Genomic DNA, 19815 nt, shown 5'->3' with positions numbered 1-19815 from the left:
AAAAGTGATTTAGGAAGAATTAACCAAATCTTTCATTTATTGCAACTATACAAAAGATAATCCAACAATCCTTCCCACTGTTTTTAGTTTTTGCTTTCTGATTTAGGAAATACACCACTTATTACAGAAATTTCTCCAAATCAAGGAAAACCTGTCAAAAAAAATTTTAAAAATAAATCTAAGCACTCTATAAGGATATCTATGCAAGGTTAACAAGTTTTAGTTAAGTATTTGAAAACTAGCCTTAAGGTCAAATTAAAATCATTTAAGCTAACCCAACACCAAAAATTTGAATCCAAGAACAAAATGCTGTAAAATTTCCCAATGACAGTGTGAAAAAGCACCTTCACAACTGATCTTTAAATATGCATCAGCCTCCACCAGAATTCATCACCTGACTGGATGCGACGTTTGAAACCTATTTTGAAAACTTTATCGTTTTTTAAACACTTGTACAGTATTTCTGGCACCTTTCAAGAGATGTTATCTCTTAATAACATGGCTGTTACACTTTACTTACAATGCCTATCTCGTTTTTCAGTCTACCTACCTACGAGTAATATTACTCAGAAACCTACAGTTTTACCCTGAGAAAATAAGGATTTAGTAAATGGTGCTTTCTAACCGAAAACACTCGGAAGTCACCGGCAGGGACGGGTATGTAGGGAAGGCGGCAAGACTAGCAGGAAAGATGGTCATCACCCGCCCGAGAGGAGGGCCCGGGTCGGGGACGCAGAGAACAGATACTCTGGCAGCAGGTGGGAGCCTCCAAGAGGACAGTCGCCGCGGGTTTCAGATCTGACAGGTACGCCGCCCGCAGGACAGCGGAAGGCGCGCCGGGTCCGCCGGCCTTACCTCCGGGGTCCGCTCCGGCGGCTTCTTCTTCAGAGCTTGCCTAGCGCCGGGGTCCACCGGTGAGTTCATGGTCGCGGCCCCGGCCCCCGAGTTCCCCAGCCAGCGCTTAGGAGCGCACGCGACAGCCCATTCACCTTAGGCAGGGGGTCTGAACCCCCTCACCTGCGAGGAAGGAACTCCGGACCGCGGCGGGCACCCGGCTCAAGCAAACAAGCCTTCGCAACACCCGCCCAGGGTCTCAGCCCACGCGCGACTGGCCAGAGAAGCTAGCTCGGAGGAGGAGGGAGGGCGAGTGCGCATGCGCAGCGCGCGCGCGCACACAAACGAGCGCCCAAGGGCGTGACTCCGTGGTGACGTAAGAACTGGGGCGGTAGTTAACCCTCTTGCAACTCTTCTCCCTGAGATTTAAACACACGTCGCGAGACCTCACCTAAACCTCTCACGGGATCTGCCTCGGAGGTGAGGCTGGGGCTGCTCCGACTTCCGGTGGAGGCCCGGATACGCACTGTGAGGGACTGAGCAAAAATAGCACGTTGAGGCCAAACGGTGCGGACGGCGTTTTAGGTGGAGTTGTGTTTGTACCCAGATCCGGAAGCTCAGGGCGTGGCCAAGCCCAAGGCCCACGCCCCGCCCTTGGAGAACCTACGGAAGTCGAAGCCACCTTCTGGCAAACAATTTCATGCTGCTTCGTATCTACGTTTCTAATGAATAGTTTGTGGAAGAGCCCCACAAGAAGTACTTGTCCTAAGACCGATATCCTGAGATCGGGGCAGAGAAATCACAGCTTCGCGGCCTAGCAGGGGTGGACAGTCGCCTTGCCTGCTGCCAGCACAGTTACTGCTGGTTGAGAAGCCAGTCTGACAGCGTTCACATAACCAGGTCCAGGGCAGACCTCCATCCATCCAACCCCTTTATTAGGCAGCAGGGCTTCGGGTTGCCTGGATTAGAGTGACTGCTTTTGCACTACATTTGGTATACAAGTCTGTTTCCCAACAAACTGATCCATTGATAAGAATAATAGACCACTATTGGGGCAGCTGGACACTCAGAGGCTGTTTCCACCCTAAGATCATTGACGTTATTTCTAAACCCATCCTTCTGGACCAGTCTTTTGCACCCCTATCTCATTAATGCACAGATGGGCCGCACTGGTCACTAATTACTTACTTTGGAACCACCATAGGTATGTCCTTTCCACTGAATTTTAAGCTCCCCCAGGGGCTGTGTACCACATCTAGGTACATCTTACTATTGCTCACAGCAATTACCACAGCTCAAATTTATGATCATGACGTTATTCACGGTAATTTTTTAATGAGATGGTCAGAATTAAAGTTACCTTTTAGAGTAAAAAAAGGGAAAGGAGAGTTCAGGCTGCAACATTTACGTTTCTGAGACCTGATAATGGTGGCTGATGTTGATAAGGGTTTTGTTTTCCGTTGGTCGTTAGGCTTGCTCAAACTAAGTTTACAACATAATATTAGCACATTTCTTGAGTATTGGACAAAAACCTTACCAGGGTGGTTGTGGCTCAGACATTCTTGAAAGCAAGTTATTTTGGAGATATCATGAAGAATTGAAGACCTATTTTCTTTTTTTTAATATATTTTGTTGACTTTTTACAGAGAGGAAGGGAGAGGGATAGTTCGAAACATCCATGAGAGAGAAACATCGATCATCTGCCTCCTGCACACCCCCTACTGGGGATGTGCCCACCACCAAGGTACATGCCCTTGACCAGAATCGAACCTGGGACCCTTCAGTCCAAAGGCCGACGCTCTATCCACTTGTTGGGGTCCAGCCCCAGCAGGTTCAGGGGTTCCCAAAGGTGTGGACGGAGTCGGCAAAGAATGAAGGACACAGAGACAGCGTTCAGTTGGTCAGCATCTTGAGGTTCTGTCTTTACTCTCCTGTTACATCTGTATTTATACCAGTTGATTTTAATCCTATCCATTCTATTCCAAAGGTTAGGGCGTTTCTTATCTCCATTCCAAGGTTACTCTGTTGTTCTATTAAGCTACAAGGAAGTAACTGAAGGAGATTATCCTAAGTAAAGATTATGTAGTTTAAGCATGATTGTTCATAGTTAAAGTGATTAACTACCCGCCTGGCACTTAGTTAAGGGGTTTTACGGATTTATTCCCTTCCTTAGTCCTGTTAATCCATAACTCCAGGGAAAAAAATCCCCACCTGGGGAAACAACCTTTCTGGGAGAGGTGGTCCTGTTTAAAACACATAGCGCTAAGAAGGGGAGCAAACATATGCCATATACGCCAGGTCCCTTGAAACATAATCTGTGCAGTTGTTTCTTCCCTGCAGCGACTGTGTCAAGCAGCAAGGATGGACCGGCTTCCGGCAAATTCCCCCTTTTTTATTTTTTAAATGATAGCACGTGTAAATCAGTGGTCACCTCTCGGATTGGGTTGTTTAAGACTCGGAAGACCTGTTTGTGACTTTGCCAACAGGTCAGTCCAAGGCTTAACCCTATATCGGCTCCCCACATCCACTGAGCTAAATCGGTTAGTGCTGAAGACCCATTTTCAACATTGTGTGTGTGTGTGTACGTGTGTGTGTGTGTAAATATATCCTCTCAAAGGTCTGCCTAAGGTCATAAAGGTTATCCTTTTCATTCTTCACGGAACAGTGTCCAGAGCCACAACATTTTAAAGAGGGAAAAAGAAATAAAGCATGATGACCATTAGCTTAGACTTCAGGGACAAACACCTGAATTTGTGTCTTTAATAGGTCATTTCTAGTAAAACACTCCAGTGACGTTAATATCTCTGAACATCGGTTTCTTTATATCTAAAACTAGAGGTCTGGTGCATGAAAATTCATGCACTAAAGGGGGGTCCCTCAGCCCAGCCTGCCCCCTCTCAAAGTCCGGGAACCCTCAGGGACGGGAGGCAACCTGGCGATCAGGGGAAGGTGACGCCCCATCACACCTCTGTTGCTGCCACTACCGGCAGTGCAAGCCTCGGCCGGCCCTGGTTACCTGAGCCTCGGGCAGCCCTGGGCAGCTGGGCAGTCACCACCCGAGGCTTGCCTGCACCTCCGGCCAGCCCTGGGCGGCTGGTCAGCTGAGGGGACTGGGGGACTCCGGAGGCAGGCGTGCAGCACGGCCCTGGCGGGGCTGAGGGGACTGGGCACCACCATCTTGTGGCTGTGGGTGCCACCATCTTTGAGGGTGTGACAATTAGCATATTCCCTCCTTATTGGCTGTGGGGCCGCCATCTTTGAGGGTGTGACAATTAGCATATTCCCTCATTGGCTGTTGGTGCCGCCATCTTTGAGGGCATGGCACTCAATATAATTAGCATATTCCCTCCTTATTGGCTGTGGGCACTGCCATCTTTGAGGGTGTGACAATTAGCATATTCCCTCCTTATTGGCTGTGGGTGCCACCATCTTTGAGGGCATGGCAGTCAATTAGCATATTCCCTCCTTATTGCCTGTGGGCACTGCCATCTTTTGTGATGGTGTGAGGGTCAATTAGCATATTCCCTCTTTATTAGATAGGATAGTAGCGCTGGTTGGTGTGGCTCCGTTGGTTGGAGCATCCTCCCAAGCACCAAAGGGTCATGGTTTCTATTTGGGTCAGGGTACAAACCCAGGTTACCATTTGATCCCCATGTGGGAGGCAACCAATCAATGTTTCTCATATCACTATTTCTCTTTCCCTCTCCTTTCCCATCTCTCTCTAAAATATCAAATTAAAAAATAAAATGGAATAAAGAACCTATTGCTTTGGGATTCTCTTAAGATTGTGAGATAATTCATGTGAAACATTTAAGATGTTGCCTGCCCATTCCAAGAACTATTCTATTACTTTACTTCTGAGAAGTGACTTCTCTAAAGCAGAAATCAAGTCTGAAGAATTCAATAGGTTTTTTTAAAAATGCCAATTTTTCCCATTAACTATTCAGGAATATATATACATATATAAGTATTCATGAAGATGTGGAGCAACAGGAATGCTCACAAACTGGTTATGTGTAAATTGGGAGACCACTTTGGGAAAGAAAAGTATCTAGTAAAGTGGAAACTTAAAATACTGTATGACAAGTCAACTCCGTGATATATATGCTAAAGAATACGCATGTACACCAGAAAAGTATCCTTTTGTTCATAATAGCCAAAAACAGGAAATAACCCAAATGTCCATCAATAATAGGATGGGTAAATTATAGTATATTCATTCAGAGGAATACCAGCTACCTAGCATATGGATGATTCTCCAGCATAATGTTGAGAGAAAAAAGCAAAACACAAAATATGAAATATAATTACACAAAGTTCAAACACAAGCAAAATTAAAGTATATCACTTAGGGATGCATACACAGAGGTAAATCTATAAAGAGAAAGCAAGGAAATGATGTTCAAGAAGTCAAATTGGTAATTATAAAAATGAGAAGGGGAGGACTTTATTGGACACATAAATAGGACACATGGAGGAGGGGGCTTCCGAGTTACTTTTCTGTGTATAATACTTCACAAGAAAAGATGAACTTAGTATATAAACATAACTTTATTAAGCTTTATTATAAAACACCAACAGTAAAAACTGTTAATATCCATGGTAACTACACATACCTAAATTTATGCACATTTTCAAAATCTAACTTGGCATTTACCATCTTATATTATGCTCTGATCTGCTGGAAAAAAAAGTGAGGAGACATGAAGGCTTTAATAGTTATTTCCAGATGAAAGGCAACCTCCAAAATAGGATTCACCCGCATTAATATGTGAAAGAAAAAAATGATTCTGATTGCAAGTAATTTATTAAATTCTGGCAAAATAAAAACTGGCTGAATCTTAAGAGAAAAAAATACACTATACAGATAATGTATTATAGAATTGTATACCTGAAACCTGTAATTTTATTCACCAATATCACCCCAATAAATTCAATTTAAAAAATTAAAAAAAAAATTTGTCTAAAGAAAAAATGCTTAACTCCTTACCATACCTTATTTTACTTTATTATACCAGTAAGTCCTTCTCATTCAGAGATACAATTCCCCAGCCCTCACTGCACCTTCAGGTCAGGTTTCGTCTGGTCCCACTTGCTATTCCACCCCTACCTTCCACATTGGCAAAGACACATGAAGAAATCCTGGATATCTTTACATCTGTCACCATATACTAGTTGGAAACCATTCTGGTCTGAGAGACAAAATGGACCTGACAGGAAACACTATTACCTCAGATTAATTTTTCTGTATCTAAGTTTCTCATCAACAAAATCATTCCTCTATGCTTCTCAGACAAGTTAGTAAGAAAATAGCAAATTTAAACACAGGTACCAATTATAAACCTCTAAAATAACTGATGGATGCTCCTCAAATATTTGCTATTTCCTCTGCTTTAAAACAGTGCACTCACTCTCTTTGGTCAAATATAAGAGTGATACGTGTAACACGATATGAAAACAGGCACTGCAAAAACCCCCTGTCTAATCCTGCCTCTTGCCCAAATCAACCCAGCCTAACTAAGGCAGCTTCCCAACAGCCTACTCAGGGCTGAATCACTGCTGCAGAGCAGGCACTAAGAACAGATGGAAGAGCTGACTTCCCTACAATGTAGATGAAGAGGACAGACTTGCTCAGTCACATGCAAATCAGTGAACAAACCAGGATTAGAACCCAAAACAACTGGCCAATTTTTAATTGTAAAGTCAATAGTAATTTGTATTAAATACAATGTTCGTAACGCATTTACATGGCTTTTTCTAGGTTTTAAATGATTTTCAGTTTAGCATATAAAGAAATTTTCAATTTGTCATTGTAAAGATTAGGTCAAATGTAATATACCAGTATTTTTATATTACATTTCCATTTGGAAAACTCTATGTTAAATTCTCCCCACAACAGGTGGGGGCCATAGAGAGAAGGCTGGACAGATTGCTTAGAAACAGCAGCCACAAATTAAAAGAGTACTTGGGGTATGCCATGCATTAAGATAAATTCTTGACATTTCACTTGATTCTCACAAGCTCATAGAGTAAATTGCACTAAATTACCCAAACAGAAATTTACGATTAGAAAAGGACATTATAAACAAGGTCACATGCCTAGAAGTGTCACATCTGAAAAAAGAATCCAGACATCAGACACATGAAAGAACCAACATCATACATCAAATTGACTTGTGTATTTATTGCACAAATTTCCCCTAGAACTGGGAGGTTATTATAATACAGGTGTACATTTGAGAAATGTATACAGAACAAGAAACAGTATGTACATTTACCCCACCATCTAAATAACTTAAAGAAAGCAGAAGGATCACATAAGACATCTACCAGAAATAGAAATTGTGTAAAATCCTTTTTTTTAAGTGATCATCCCCAGTGTATGCCAATTGCAAAAAAATTAAATCGGTGCTGGTATGTTTATTGCACTTAACAATTTCAAGCTCAAAATTAAGACATATTAATAAAAGCCAGTAATATTTAAAATCAAACCAATTAGTTTATATGAAAGGAAAAATTATTTTAAATCTGTAATGTAAAAGATCCCTTTTTCATTTTCTATTGCAACAAACAGGTTTTTAAAAATATGTAACACATATCTGTCTGTACCATAATAAGTTGAAAAATATTTCGAACAATCCAAAACTCTTTTCACATTCATCATAATGACCACACTTTAAAAGCAGCAGCAGCTTACTCCATGGTCTTCGTGTAAGGAAAAAATGACTATGATGAAGGTAATAGAAATTACAGAAGGGCTGGGAATTATAAAGCTCAGGAATCCTATAAGGATTAATAATAAGAAACTATAGGCCTTTTCCTTCCAAGCAAAGCTTTGTTTTAAGAGTAACAGTAGCATGAGACATCCACTTATTGAAGACTAAATTTTCTAAATGATAATTTATTAGATTTCAAATAGATAGGACTGTGAATAGCTTGATGATTAATTAAAAAAACATGCAAAACAGATATTATCTATCTGTTATATATCATTCTAAACTACAAAAAATAATGTACAATGACCCACATATGAACTTTTCTGTATTCTAAATTCTGCCAAAGAGATTGATTCATAAAATTCCAAACAATAAAATCGTGAAGAATTTCATTAATGAACGGAGTAAGAATATTAAGCAAATGAAAATATATCCATAAACATTCTTTGGCAGCAAGTCATCCATGGGAGACTCCAGCACTAACTGGGGCCAGCTGATAGGACACAGAGGCCAAACTGATTGCAGGCACAACAATTTCAGATTTACATTCCATTAAAACAATAATTTCTTCTTAAATCTAGGTTGGAGAGTTCTTGCATACAGAGAGAGCAAGGCAAAATGTGACCCACCACTATACATTAAAGGTCAAAGCTTAAACCACAAAAATCTTTCTTAATTACTGAAAATTGAAACAGCAAGAATGAATGTATTATATAGGAAATGTATGTATTAATAGGATAAGCAATTAGTTTCTTTTTTAAAGCTAATCAATTATAATAAAAATAGTCCATGAAAGCAGAAATCAACTTCACTTCTAGAATTAAAGTATCTTAGAACAGGTAATTAAAGAATAAACTATAATGTAGTATTCAAGTAAACTGAGGTAGTAGAGCATACTGAAAACTTTACTTACCCATATTTTTATTTACATTATTTACAAGAGTTTGGTTCCATGTTAGCCTTTCTCAGAAGCAACACTCTACACTATATACAGAATAACAGTAACTGAAAAGTGAAAATCCCTGGGGAAAAAAATAGCTTTTGGAAGAAGGGAAATTCAAGAAAAGAGAATAATTTTAAGGATTAATGAGTTCTATTTAGTGTAAATAGAATATTATGAAGCAGTGAAACAAAGAAAATATTTCCTATGGGTTCAAGGATGGCTAATGCCAAAAGCAAGAGCCTCGGCTACCTGAGTACTTTTGAAGAAAATATTATTTTTGCCAATACTTTGGTGCAATTTTTAATCCTAATTTTAATTTATTAAATTAGGTACAAATATGTTAATATTAACATTTATAAGAATTAGCTTATAGTTACAAACAAAACAAATAATATAAAGTACTATTATTTGGGGAATTTACATTCCTCAGCCTTAAAAAAGCGATTGGTTTTACTTATATTTTAGGGTGTGTGAAACAGGAAAACCACCACAAAGGAACATTTCAACATTATATACAATGAATACTAGTTGGAATATATATATATATATATATATATACACACACATATTTTTTTTTTTAAAGTATGTTTACCAATCTTGTATTTCTACTTCTGCTTTTTTTAAAAAACTACATACATATGTACACTTGGGTGGGTAACATAACACAGATTGACACTCATTCTTCTAAGTTTCTTATAATTAACAGGTTACTTAAAATACTTTGAAAAATACCCCCAAATTAGCTATTTTGAATTGACAATATAAGAAATAGTCAAGGTTTTGTAAACCTATGTACCTTAGAAATAAAGAATTAAAACTAATGAAACGACTATTTGTGAGCCATTTAATCATGGGACATCTGTTGCTATTTATGAGTTGTGGAAACACTGTAGTGATCATATAAAAATCTTCAATGCCATTCATTTTATAGAATTTTCTAAGTTATACTTTAGCCTTTTCAAATGCTTTCCCCCAAATTACATATGCTGTTTTAGTTCCACTTGGTTAAAAATCTACCTCCACACAAAAAGTCCAGTCAAAAAGAAAAAGCCATCCATCCAAGAACACACAATATGCACTGCAATGCATGATACACAGGTGACTGACTCATTCAGATCAGAATCTAATGGGGAGGAAAATGCCATAATGCATGTTGTGTCTGCTTCCTTGTTATCTATTTAACGTTCCAAACAATCTTTATGTTAAAGGAGTATCTGAGCAACATATGGAGAGTGAGTGCTTGCTACAGCAGCCAGAAGAGGAAGATCACTGGATTCAATCCTGAAATTAAGAGAAAAAAAAAATCTCAGTCAGGCTTTCTGTACCCAAGTCACTATACCTCAGCAGTAAAGGACCCAGGCCACCCTGACCAAAAGAGAAAGGTAAGAGAGCTGAAGATAACAACAGTTGGAAATATTTCAGTCAGTAAAAACCAGAACCAAATTAAAAAAAAAACAAAAAACCGAACATCTACCCAGTTGATGTGGCTGAGTGGTTGAGCATCAACCCATGAACCAGAAGTCACAGTTCGATTCCCAGTCAGGGCATATGCCCGGGTTGTAGGCTCAATCCCCAGTAGGGGGCATGCAGGAGGCAGTCCATGGATGATTCTCTCTCATCATTGATATTTCTATTTCTCCCTCTCCCTTCCTCTCTCTGAAATCAATAAAAACATAATAAAAATATTTTATTAAAAAAAGGATCTGAAACCCAATGGTGAAGTCATGGGTGTAGGAATGCATCTCACTGACCTGCTGATGGACCATGCATCACAGCAAGAAATCTAAGAAATACAATATTAGCCGAAACCGGTTTGGCTCAGTGGATAGAGCGTCGGCCTGCGGACTGAAAGGTCCCAGGTTCGATTCCGGTCAAGGGCATGTACCTGGGTTGCGGACACATCCCCAGTGGGAGATGTGCAGGAGGCAGCTGATCGATGTTTCTCTCCCATCGATGTTTCTAACTATCTATCTCTCTCCCTTCCTCTCTGTAAAAAATCAATAAAATATATTTAAAAAAAAAGAAATACAATATTCTATATAAAAAAGCCTAATATGCAAATCAACCAAATGGTGGAACGACTGGTTACTATGATGTGCACTGACCACCAGGAGGCAGATGCTCAACACAAGAGCTGCTCCCAGCCCGCAGGCCCCAGGCCGGCCAAGGCAGGTGCCAGCGGGGGTCCCCCGATTACCCTGCAGGTCGCCCTGCAGAGGGAGGTGACTGGCAGCAGCAGGGGGCAGGGCCAGCTGGCGAGCGGGTGAAGTGGGGCCAGCTGGCGAGTGGGCCGGTGCCTCCCCCCATCACCCCACCAGTCGCCTCCCACAGAGGGAGGCAACCAGCAGCTGTGGCAGGGGACAGGGCTAGCACACGGCGGGTGCCAGCAGGGGCCTCCAATCGCCCCACAAATTGCCTCACAGATCAGCCCTGATTGCCGGCCAGGCCTAGGGACCTTACCCATGCACCAATTTTGTGCATCGGGCCTCTAGTAGTATAATATTAGGATAATAGTGTGCAACCACATTGTTTTGAACACAAAGGTTTCTAAAAAATATAGAAGAAATAATGGAAGCATCTTAAAAATACATCTTACCACAAATAATTTACAGGAAAAGAAAAATGGCCAATAAACACAGAAACATCACTCATGTAGACTGATTCATGTTAGAGAATAAATAAATATACATACGTAAATTGTAATCAGATTTCATTTCTTAGCAAGTAGCCTGACAAAGATTAAAAAGTTGGTAACAGCCAATACAAAGAAGTGTGTGCTTCCTGCTATTTGTGATAAATTATTCTGGTACTTACTGGGTAACATTTACTATTACATATCAAAATAACTATCAATATCTATCAAAAATTTAATACACATGCCCTTTAACCAAAAATTCTTTAAACAATTTATCCTATAATCTTCAAAGATTTTACTCATTCTAGCATTGGTTTGTAGTAGCAAAAGAAAATACATCAGGCCCTCAAATAATGTTCTTCCATTAAACAGCATCATTTCATTATAACTATAACTACAGGCCCAGTGCACGAAATTCATGCACTGGTAGGGTCCCCAGCAGCTGCTGGCTGAGTACTCCCTCCCTTCCCCCAGCCACTTGCCACCGCTGCCGCCAGCTGGGGCCTCCCTCCCTTCCCCCAGCCAGCCTTGCGCCCCCCCACCCCCCACCAGTCAAACTCCTGGACAATCTCCCGGTCGAGGGGACAATTTGCATACTATGCTTTTATTATGTAGGATGAGATGCCACTGAAAATTAATTCTTATTTATATTAATTAGTACATGGTAAAACTGGTTTCATTATGTCATTTCACTTAAAGCTGCAGAACCTACTAAAGATGTTAAGTGAGAACTTACTGTTTATATAAATCCCACCATATAATGAAATGCTATACAGCTATTAAAAATAATGAGTTAGATCAGTATGTGCTTATATGAACAAATGTTCAGGATTTATTAAAAGGCAAGTTGCCCGATGAAATAATAGAGTAGAAATTAATTTCTATTTTTTATTGTATAAAAAATTTCTGTCAGAAGAAACAATCCATTAACTGTGTTTGGGTGAAGCTGGCAAGTTGGGGAAAAGATGATGAGGAATTACTTTTCATTCTATGCCATAATGCACTGTAAATTTTGGTTAAATGCACATTACTTTAAAAACTACTTTAATTTTTTTTTTAATAAAGGCATTATGCACAGAGAATCATCTATTGCCAATCTGGATGGTAAGGAGTAACATTAGTGAAAGAATTCAATTTGGTTTCTAACAAACATTAGCTTCTTGTTGATATTGGCTCTTTCTTCCTTCATAAAAACTGAATTAGACAAAAGTTCTGGCTTGTTTTAATTTCCTCATCTAACATTTCAAGAATAATTAACACACACACACACACACACACACACACACAAAATGGCCACAGGACATAAGGAAAAAGATCACAGAACATAATGAAAAGGGCTATACTATGCCTCCCAACAATTTATCTGTTCTTCCTTCGGTTAGCACTTTAAATAACTGTCTTCTTCCCAAGAATAACTACAGAGTAGACAGACATATAGATAATGGGGAAAGAGTAGTAATATGTAGATAATGTACTACCATCCAGTGTGCTGCTATTTTAATCAGCTCATTTGGATGGTGGAGGGGAGGCTGGGAAGGAGTTTTGAACATATATGTAAATAAAAATAAATATTACTTATTTTTCCAAGACAAAAAAATTAGATTTAATTCATTTTTATCTCACTATATTCTCAATTTATTGTAATGGCAGAGGGGACAATGCACTTTAGATCAGTGGAAAACAGGAATATGCTCTTATGTGGTACAGAGCAACCTGAATGATAATAGTGTCCAGCTTCTAACAGGAAAAGACACTTACAAGAAGGCAAGTCTAAAGAATAGCTCTTGCTTAAAGATAGCACAATGTGAAAGCCAGGAAAGAAACCATGAACATACCCTAGAACCACTCCCAGCTCCTTGACATGAACACGCATCTGGCCCCTCAGGTACTCAGACAGCATTTTGCTTTTGAAGTACAGCTCCTGTAACCGGTCTTCAAGATGCATTACACACTGCAGTTAGGGGAAACCAAGAACCAGGTCAGAAAATGGTGTTCAATTCTAAGTGATGGCAATTTTGAAAGCATCATATTTTTGACAATTCTATTTAGTTACTCCAACATAAACTACAATTTGGAGCACATTTTTTAAAAAACTGAATTTATTGGGGTGACAACAGTTTGCAAAACATGCAAGTTTCAAGTGTACAACTCAGTAAGACATCATCTGCACACTGCATTGTGCACCCATCACCCCAAGCAAAGTCTCTTTCCATCCCCATTTCCACCCCCCTTTTCCCATCTCCCTTTCCCTTTGGCTATCACCACACTGTTGTCTATGTGTTACATATATGTTTTTTGGCTAATACCTTCACCTTATTTCATCCAGTCCCTCCTCCCCACTTCCCTGTGACAGCTGTTAGTTTGGTCCATGTATCCCTGCCTGTTTTCTATATTTTTGTCAGTTTAATTTTTTTCATCATATTCCACATATAAGTGAGATCATATGGTATTTGTCTTTCCCACAAGGGATCCAATTTCTCCACATCCTGGCCAATACTTTATTGATGTTATAAATATCCTTATGGGTGTGAAGTGGTATGTCATTGTGGTTTTGATTTGCATTTTCCTAATGAGTAATAATGTTGAACATCTTTTTATGTGCCTGTTGGCCATTTGTGTATCTTCTTTACAGAAATATCTATTCGTTGTGTCTTTGTTATTATTGAGTTGTTAGAGCTTCCTATATATTCTGGATATCAATCTCTTCAGATATGATTTGCAAATATTTTCTTCCATTCTGTGGGTTGTCTTTTTACTGTTGATAGTGTCCTTTGATACAAAACAAGTTTTTAATTTGATGAAGTCCAATTTATCTATTTTTTTACTTTTGTTGCCTGTGCTTTTGGAGTCAAATCCAAGAAACCACTGCTGAATCCAATGTCACAGATTATCCCCTATGTTTTTCTTCAGAGTTGTATAGTTTTAGCACTTACATTTAGGTTTGTACAATTTTAGATGTAATTTTGAGTTTATTTTTGTATAAGGTATAGGTAAGGATTCAACATCATTCGTTTGCATGTGGATAGCCTGTTTTCTCAGTATGAGTTCTTGAAAAGACTCCTTCGTCTTTGTCTTTTGAAAAGGCTCCCCAGTCAAAAACCAGTTCATCATATATGTGAGGGTTTATTTTGGGGCCATTATATTCTATTGGTCTATATGTCTATCCTTATGCTAGTACCATACTGTTTTGATTACTGTTACTTTGTAGTAAGTTTTAAAATCAGGAGGTGTGAGTTTTCCTACTTTGTTCTTTTTCAAGATTGTTTTGGTTTGTTCAGAGTCCCTTGAGATGCCATATACATTTTAGGTTGGGTCCATTTCTGGGGGAAAAAAAGTCATTGGAATTTTTGATAGGAATTGCATTGAAACAATAAATCACTTTTGGGGAGTGTAATCATTTTCATAATAGCAAGTCTTCCAATCCTTGAAATATGGAAGATACCTTTCCATTTATTTATGTCTTTAACTTCTTTCAGCAACATTTTATAGTTTCCAGTGTACAAGTCTCTTTTCTCCTTAAATTCATGTCTAAGAATTTTATTCTTTTGATGATATTGTAAATGCTTTCTTCATTTGCTTTTCATATTGTTCATTGCTAGTGTAATGAAATGTAACTATCTTTGCATGCTGATTTTACATCTTAAAACTTTGCTGAATTCACTTATCAGGTCTATTAGTTTTTTTGTGGAATCTACATTTTCTAAATATAAGGTCGTGTCATCTGCAAACAGAGATCCTTTTACTTCTTCCTTTTCAATTTGGATGCCTCTTGTTTCTTTTTCTTTCTTAACTGCTCTGGTTAGGACTTACTATGTTGAATAGAAGTGGTGAAAATGGGCATCTACATCTTGTCCCTCATTTTAGGAGTAAATCCTCAGTCTTTCACCATTGAACATTAGTTGTGGGTTTGTCATATATGGTCTTTTTCATGTTGATCTAGAGTGGTTTTTAACTATGCTATCTTATAGTTTTCCTAAGAAGAAAAAAAATCTTGAAAGTTGGAAATGGTGTCATCCATAAGAGGTTACCGGTATTATGAAGAGGAATCATCAAAGCCCTGGCATGACAATGAGGGTCCAGAATGCACTGCATTCTGCACAAAGCTTAGGGACATTTCATGTCCATACATTACATGATACTAATCAGGTACTAAATTATGGCTGCTGAAATCATAGAATATACTATAAGACATGTACGCATCCCCTTCTTTTTCTAGTCAGCTTGGGCTGCCATAACAAAATAACATATACTCAGTGGTTTAAACAGAAAATTACTTTCTCATAGCTGTGGAGCCTGCAAGTCTGAGATCAGGGTGCCAGTATGGTCGGGTTCTAGTGAGAACTCTTTTTCTGACTGGCAGACAACTCTTTGTCCCTGTGTCCTCACATGGTGGAAAGAATGCAATTTCTCTTTCCCTCTTCTTATAAGGACATTAATCCTATCATGAGGGCCCCATCCTCATTACCTAATTAACTAACCCTAATTAACTTCAAAAGGCCCATCTCCAAATACCATCATCACATTAGAGCAGCCGTGGGCAAACTACGGCCCGAGGGCCGGATCTGGCCCGTTTAAAATGAATAAAACTAAAAAAAAAAAAAAGACCTTATCCTTTTATGTAATGATGTTTACTTTGAATTTATATTAGTTCACAAAAACACTCCATCCATGCTTTTGTTCCGGCCCTCTGGTCCAGTTTAAGAACCCATTGTGGCCCTCGAGTCAAAAAGTTTGCCCACCCTGCATTAGAGGTTAGGGATCCAATGCTTGGGACTTTAGAGGAACACCAACACCTTCTTTCAGGAAAACAATGATGAAGCTAACAGTAGTGGTTCAATGTAGGCACATACTAAATAGTTTAGTCACCTATTACAGTGCTCAAATTCAAGCCTCAGACACACTTACAAAATTTGGAGACAAGTTATGTTTATAAAGCTGAAGAGTGGAATGAAGCAGATTGGAAACAAGACTGGAAACCAATACTTCCTTTCCCAGTTTATTATCTGTCACTCGTCTCTGGCTACTGGCCACTTGCACAGTCCATTTATCCATATCTGCTATAATACAGACAGCTTCTGCTATTGGTTCATCCAACACTGGATGCTGGGGGAAAAAAGAAGAATTCATCTTATAATGAGCAAATAAAATTTTCAAAAGATAATGCTAATGGAATGAGACAAGAGATATGAAATGCAAATAGAATAAACTAATATTAAGTTATGACAGCTACTGCCAATCATCATAGGTAGAGATGTATTACCAGAATTTTGTAGTCTTTAATCCAGAACTTGATTTTCACTGATCTTTTGACCATTTATTCATTCAACAAATTTACTGAGTACCAACCATGTGCCAGGCAATTGAAGAAAATGTTTTTTACCTTGAAAGAGCTAACTATTTTAAAAATAGATAGGATGGAGATTGACATGAACAAGTCAATCTAAGGTTCTGTGCTAACTATCCCAACCTGTCAGGCATTAATTTGCTTGAACATCTCAGGGACCATTCCTTGATCACATGAAGTACCCTGCTGGCTATGTGCAATATGTGTTTCTATTTTACGAAGATGTATATCCAGAGTATGGATACAGAAGTTAAAAGGAGACAACTCAACAGATACTAATATGGCTAAATGGGAAAAAAGTCACTCTGCACGTGCACACACACACAGATATTATACCCTAGTTACAATTTTAAAAATACAGATCTATAGCTAATAGAAAAAAAAAGAATAAAAATACTCAAATCAAACTATCATAAAGATCTCTGAATAAGTATGGAATATTAAGATTATAAAGAACAATTTCTTTTTTTGCTTTGTATATCTTTACATTATTTGCATTTCTATCACAAACATTTACCTAAATAACACTTTTAAAATTAAAAAATTTAATGCATAGTAAAAAGTACTTTTAACTCACATATACTGACAATAGGACCATAGGCACATAGCTGTGCTCTTGACTTTCCATAGCTTACACATAAAGACCAAAAGCAAATATGTACACAGTACCACTATCAGAAAGAGATGATGAGCCCTACAATGCTCAATACTTCAACATCAGTCTATCTTTGGAAAGGTAAGAATTTCTTCAACACTGGCCATATAGATTAGCAGCAATAAGACTGAGACACAAGTAATAATTTGAAATACTTGGACCCAATGGCCTTTTTCCTTTCAAATTTTATGTTATTACAATTTTATAGTTAAGAATGTAAGTTTCCTCCCGGATAAACCCAGGTTTGGCACTCTCAAAGGATATACTTTTGCGCAGTTAATGAACAACCGCTTTAAAGAAATCTTTTTGTTTGATGCTAAGGAAACAAAAAAAAAATGAAGCTCACAGTCTTATGAGAAAGACAAATAGAAATACACCTGGCTATAAAAAGACATGTATAGCCCAGCCATTGACCTGGATTGGGTATCGACCTATTTACCAGGAGGTCAGGGTTCGATTCCCGGTCAGAGCACATGCCTGGGTTGCGGGCTAGATTCCCAGTGTGGAACATGCAGGAGGCAGCCAATCACTGATTCTCTCTCATCATTGATGTTTCTATCTCTCTATCCCTCTCCCTTTCTCTCTGAAATCAATAAAAATATATTTTAAAAATTTTTTTAAATAAATAAAAAGACATGTAACAGATGAAATAGAAACCAAGTGCTGGGGTAGTATAAGAGGGCAACAGAGAGTTCTGTGTGACTGGGAGTTTCACAGTAGAAGGGTCATAGGGATAGGACACTGAAGTATGGCTAGGATTACTGTTGATAATCAGGAGAGAAATATGGATAATTCCCGTATGGATAACCCTTTGAGACAATGTGGAGGAACCTGGAGAGTATTATGCTAAGCGAAATAAATCAGTCAGAGAAAAACAAGTATCACATGATCTTACACATATGTGGAATCTAATGAACAAAATAAACTGTTGAACAAAATAGATCCAGAGACACAGAATCCTGGAACAGACTGAAAATCTCAGAGGGAAGGCAGAGGTGAGGGAGTGGGAAGAGATTAACTGAAGAACTTATATGCATATATGCATAACCCTTGGACAGACAATAGTGCGGTGAAGGCCTGGGGAGAGGGCAGGAGTCGGGTGAAGGGGGAAGGGGACAGCTGTAATACTTTCAACAATAAAGGTTTTTAAAAATTACATATATGTACGTGTGTGTGTGTGTGTGTGTATAAAATATGAAAGACTAGAAACCCAGTTACTGAAACAGATGGCAGAAGACAAAACATTCATTTTTTTTTTTTTACCACAGTGAAAAGGCTCCAAGAGCAATAGAATGGGACTACTAATGTAAAAGCCTTGCAAGCTTTGTAATGCCAATTTTGCTATCTGTATCTGTAGTAACCTTTGTTCATCTATTTTAAAGACAGTATGGCACAGTAGTTTAGAAGCATAGCGTAAGAACAGGCTTAGTTAAGATTGGGATTAATTTCTAGCTCTGCCATTACCTATCTATGTAATTTAAAAATCTTTCCATGCTATACCTGAAATATAAGAGTGGTAATAGTAAGTACTACAAAGGGATTATTTTAAGATTGAGGTATTACATTTAAGTGTCTAATACACACTAGGAACACAATAAATACTAAATGCTTATTACTATTACTATTCTTCCCTAGTAATTAGCAGGTAGCAACTCAACACCAAAATGCTTTGTCTTCAATAGGAGACAGTAACCCCATCCATTGTCAGGCTTTCAGAGAAAACATTGAAGAGCACCGTGTGTGGTAATGGGTACAGAGGAGAAAGTAAAGAGACTGAGTGACTAAGATCAGGCGTAAGGAAAGACAAGAAAACACACAGAGCATTACAAGGACCCACATGGGATTTCCTAATCAAGTACTTACTCATCACTCTATTAGGCAATTCTGGGAGGACAGAATTGAAAATACAGAAATAGTTCCTTCACCCTGAAGAACAAATATCATCAACTGATATAATTTGTTTCTTCTGAAGCATTAAATTACTTTCTGAACCTTCTTCAAGTATTTATTTTTTTATATGTTGTACTACATTTACTCGTTTACTTGCCTTATTTTTCTCCATTACTAAGTAAATAACTTGAGGTCAGAAACTATTCCTTTTTCATCTATATATCCCTTGAAGTGTTAGCACTATGTTCACAACAAAGAATGTCAGTAAATATTTGATATTAAAAGGTTGAGCAATATAGCTTTTTAAATATAAAGAATGTGAGTGTGACTAAGTTTTCCTGGATTTACTATAATTCCCCTACTATATAATAAAGCACTAAAATGTACAACTTTGATTTTCTACAGATATAGGTTTAAACCTTTTTGACTAACAATTAAGTGTCTGCTTGCTCACTGAGTCATATATTCTCACCCATATTTTCCTACATGGCTTTCTTCATTTCCTTTTTAATGGTTATTATGGGGGGTTGGGTGGGAAGAAGGAAAAGTTTTGTTAAAACAAAAACTTATTAAAGTGACAGATGGAATTGAAGGGAAAAATAGAAAATTCAGCAACAGTTGGAGACTCCAATATCCACCCTCAATAACTGATGGAACAACTAGACAGAAAATCAGCAAGGACATAGGCTATCAAGCAACTCGACCTGACATCTACAGAACACTTTGCCTAATAACTCTTTAAATGCACATGGACCATTCTCCAGAATAGACCATATGCTGGGCCATAAAACAAGTCTT

At 38.4% G+C, this 19815-nt stretch overlaps 2 protein-coding genes across 7 annotated transcripts in view; both read right to left on the bottom strand.

Annotated features, from left to right (window-relative positions):
- Positions 1-1116, bottom strand: part of RAPGEF6 (Rap guanine nucleotide exchange factor 6) — a 190318-nt gene extending 189202 nt beyond the window's left edge. For all 5 annotated transcript variants that reach the window (XM_070415050.1, XM_070415052.1, XM_070415051.1 and 2 more), the window contains exon 1: positions 856-1116. In XM_070415050.1, coding sequence (XP_070271151.1) covers positions 856-924 — 69 coding nt within the window. In that variant the 5' untranslated portion in view covers positions 925-1116. The remainder of the gene's footprint in view (positions 1-855) is intronic.
- Positions 1117-5366: 4250 nt separating this feature from the next.
- Positions 5367-19815, bottom strand: part of FNIP1 (folliculin interacting protein 1) — a 105596-nt gene continuing 91147 nt past the window's right edge. For both annotated transcript variants that reach the window (XM_070415058.1, XM_070415059.1), the window contains 3 exons: positions 16034-16231; positions 12964-13079; positions 5367-9774 (listed from right to left, as the gene is read on the bottom strand). In XM_070415058.1, the coding sequence (XP_070271159.1) occupies positions 9696-9774; positions 12964-13079; positions 16034-16231 (393 nt within the window). In that variant the 3' untranslated portion in view covers positions 5367-9695. The remainder of the gene's footprint in view (positions 9775-12963; positions 13080-16033; positions 16232-19815) is intronic.

Source organism: Myotis yumanensis, unplaced genomic scaffold (genome assembly GCF_028538775.1).
Source record: "Myotis yumanensis isolate MYYU_CA2020_CCGP unplaced genomic scaffold, mMyoYum1.0.hap1 SCAF_5, whole genome shotgun sequence".
NCBI lineage: Eukaryota > Metazoa > Chordata > Mammalia > Chiroptera > Vespertilionidae > Myotis > Myotis yumanensis.
This window is presented reverse-complemented; position numbering and strand designations above follow the sequence as displayed.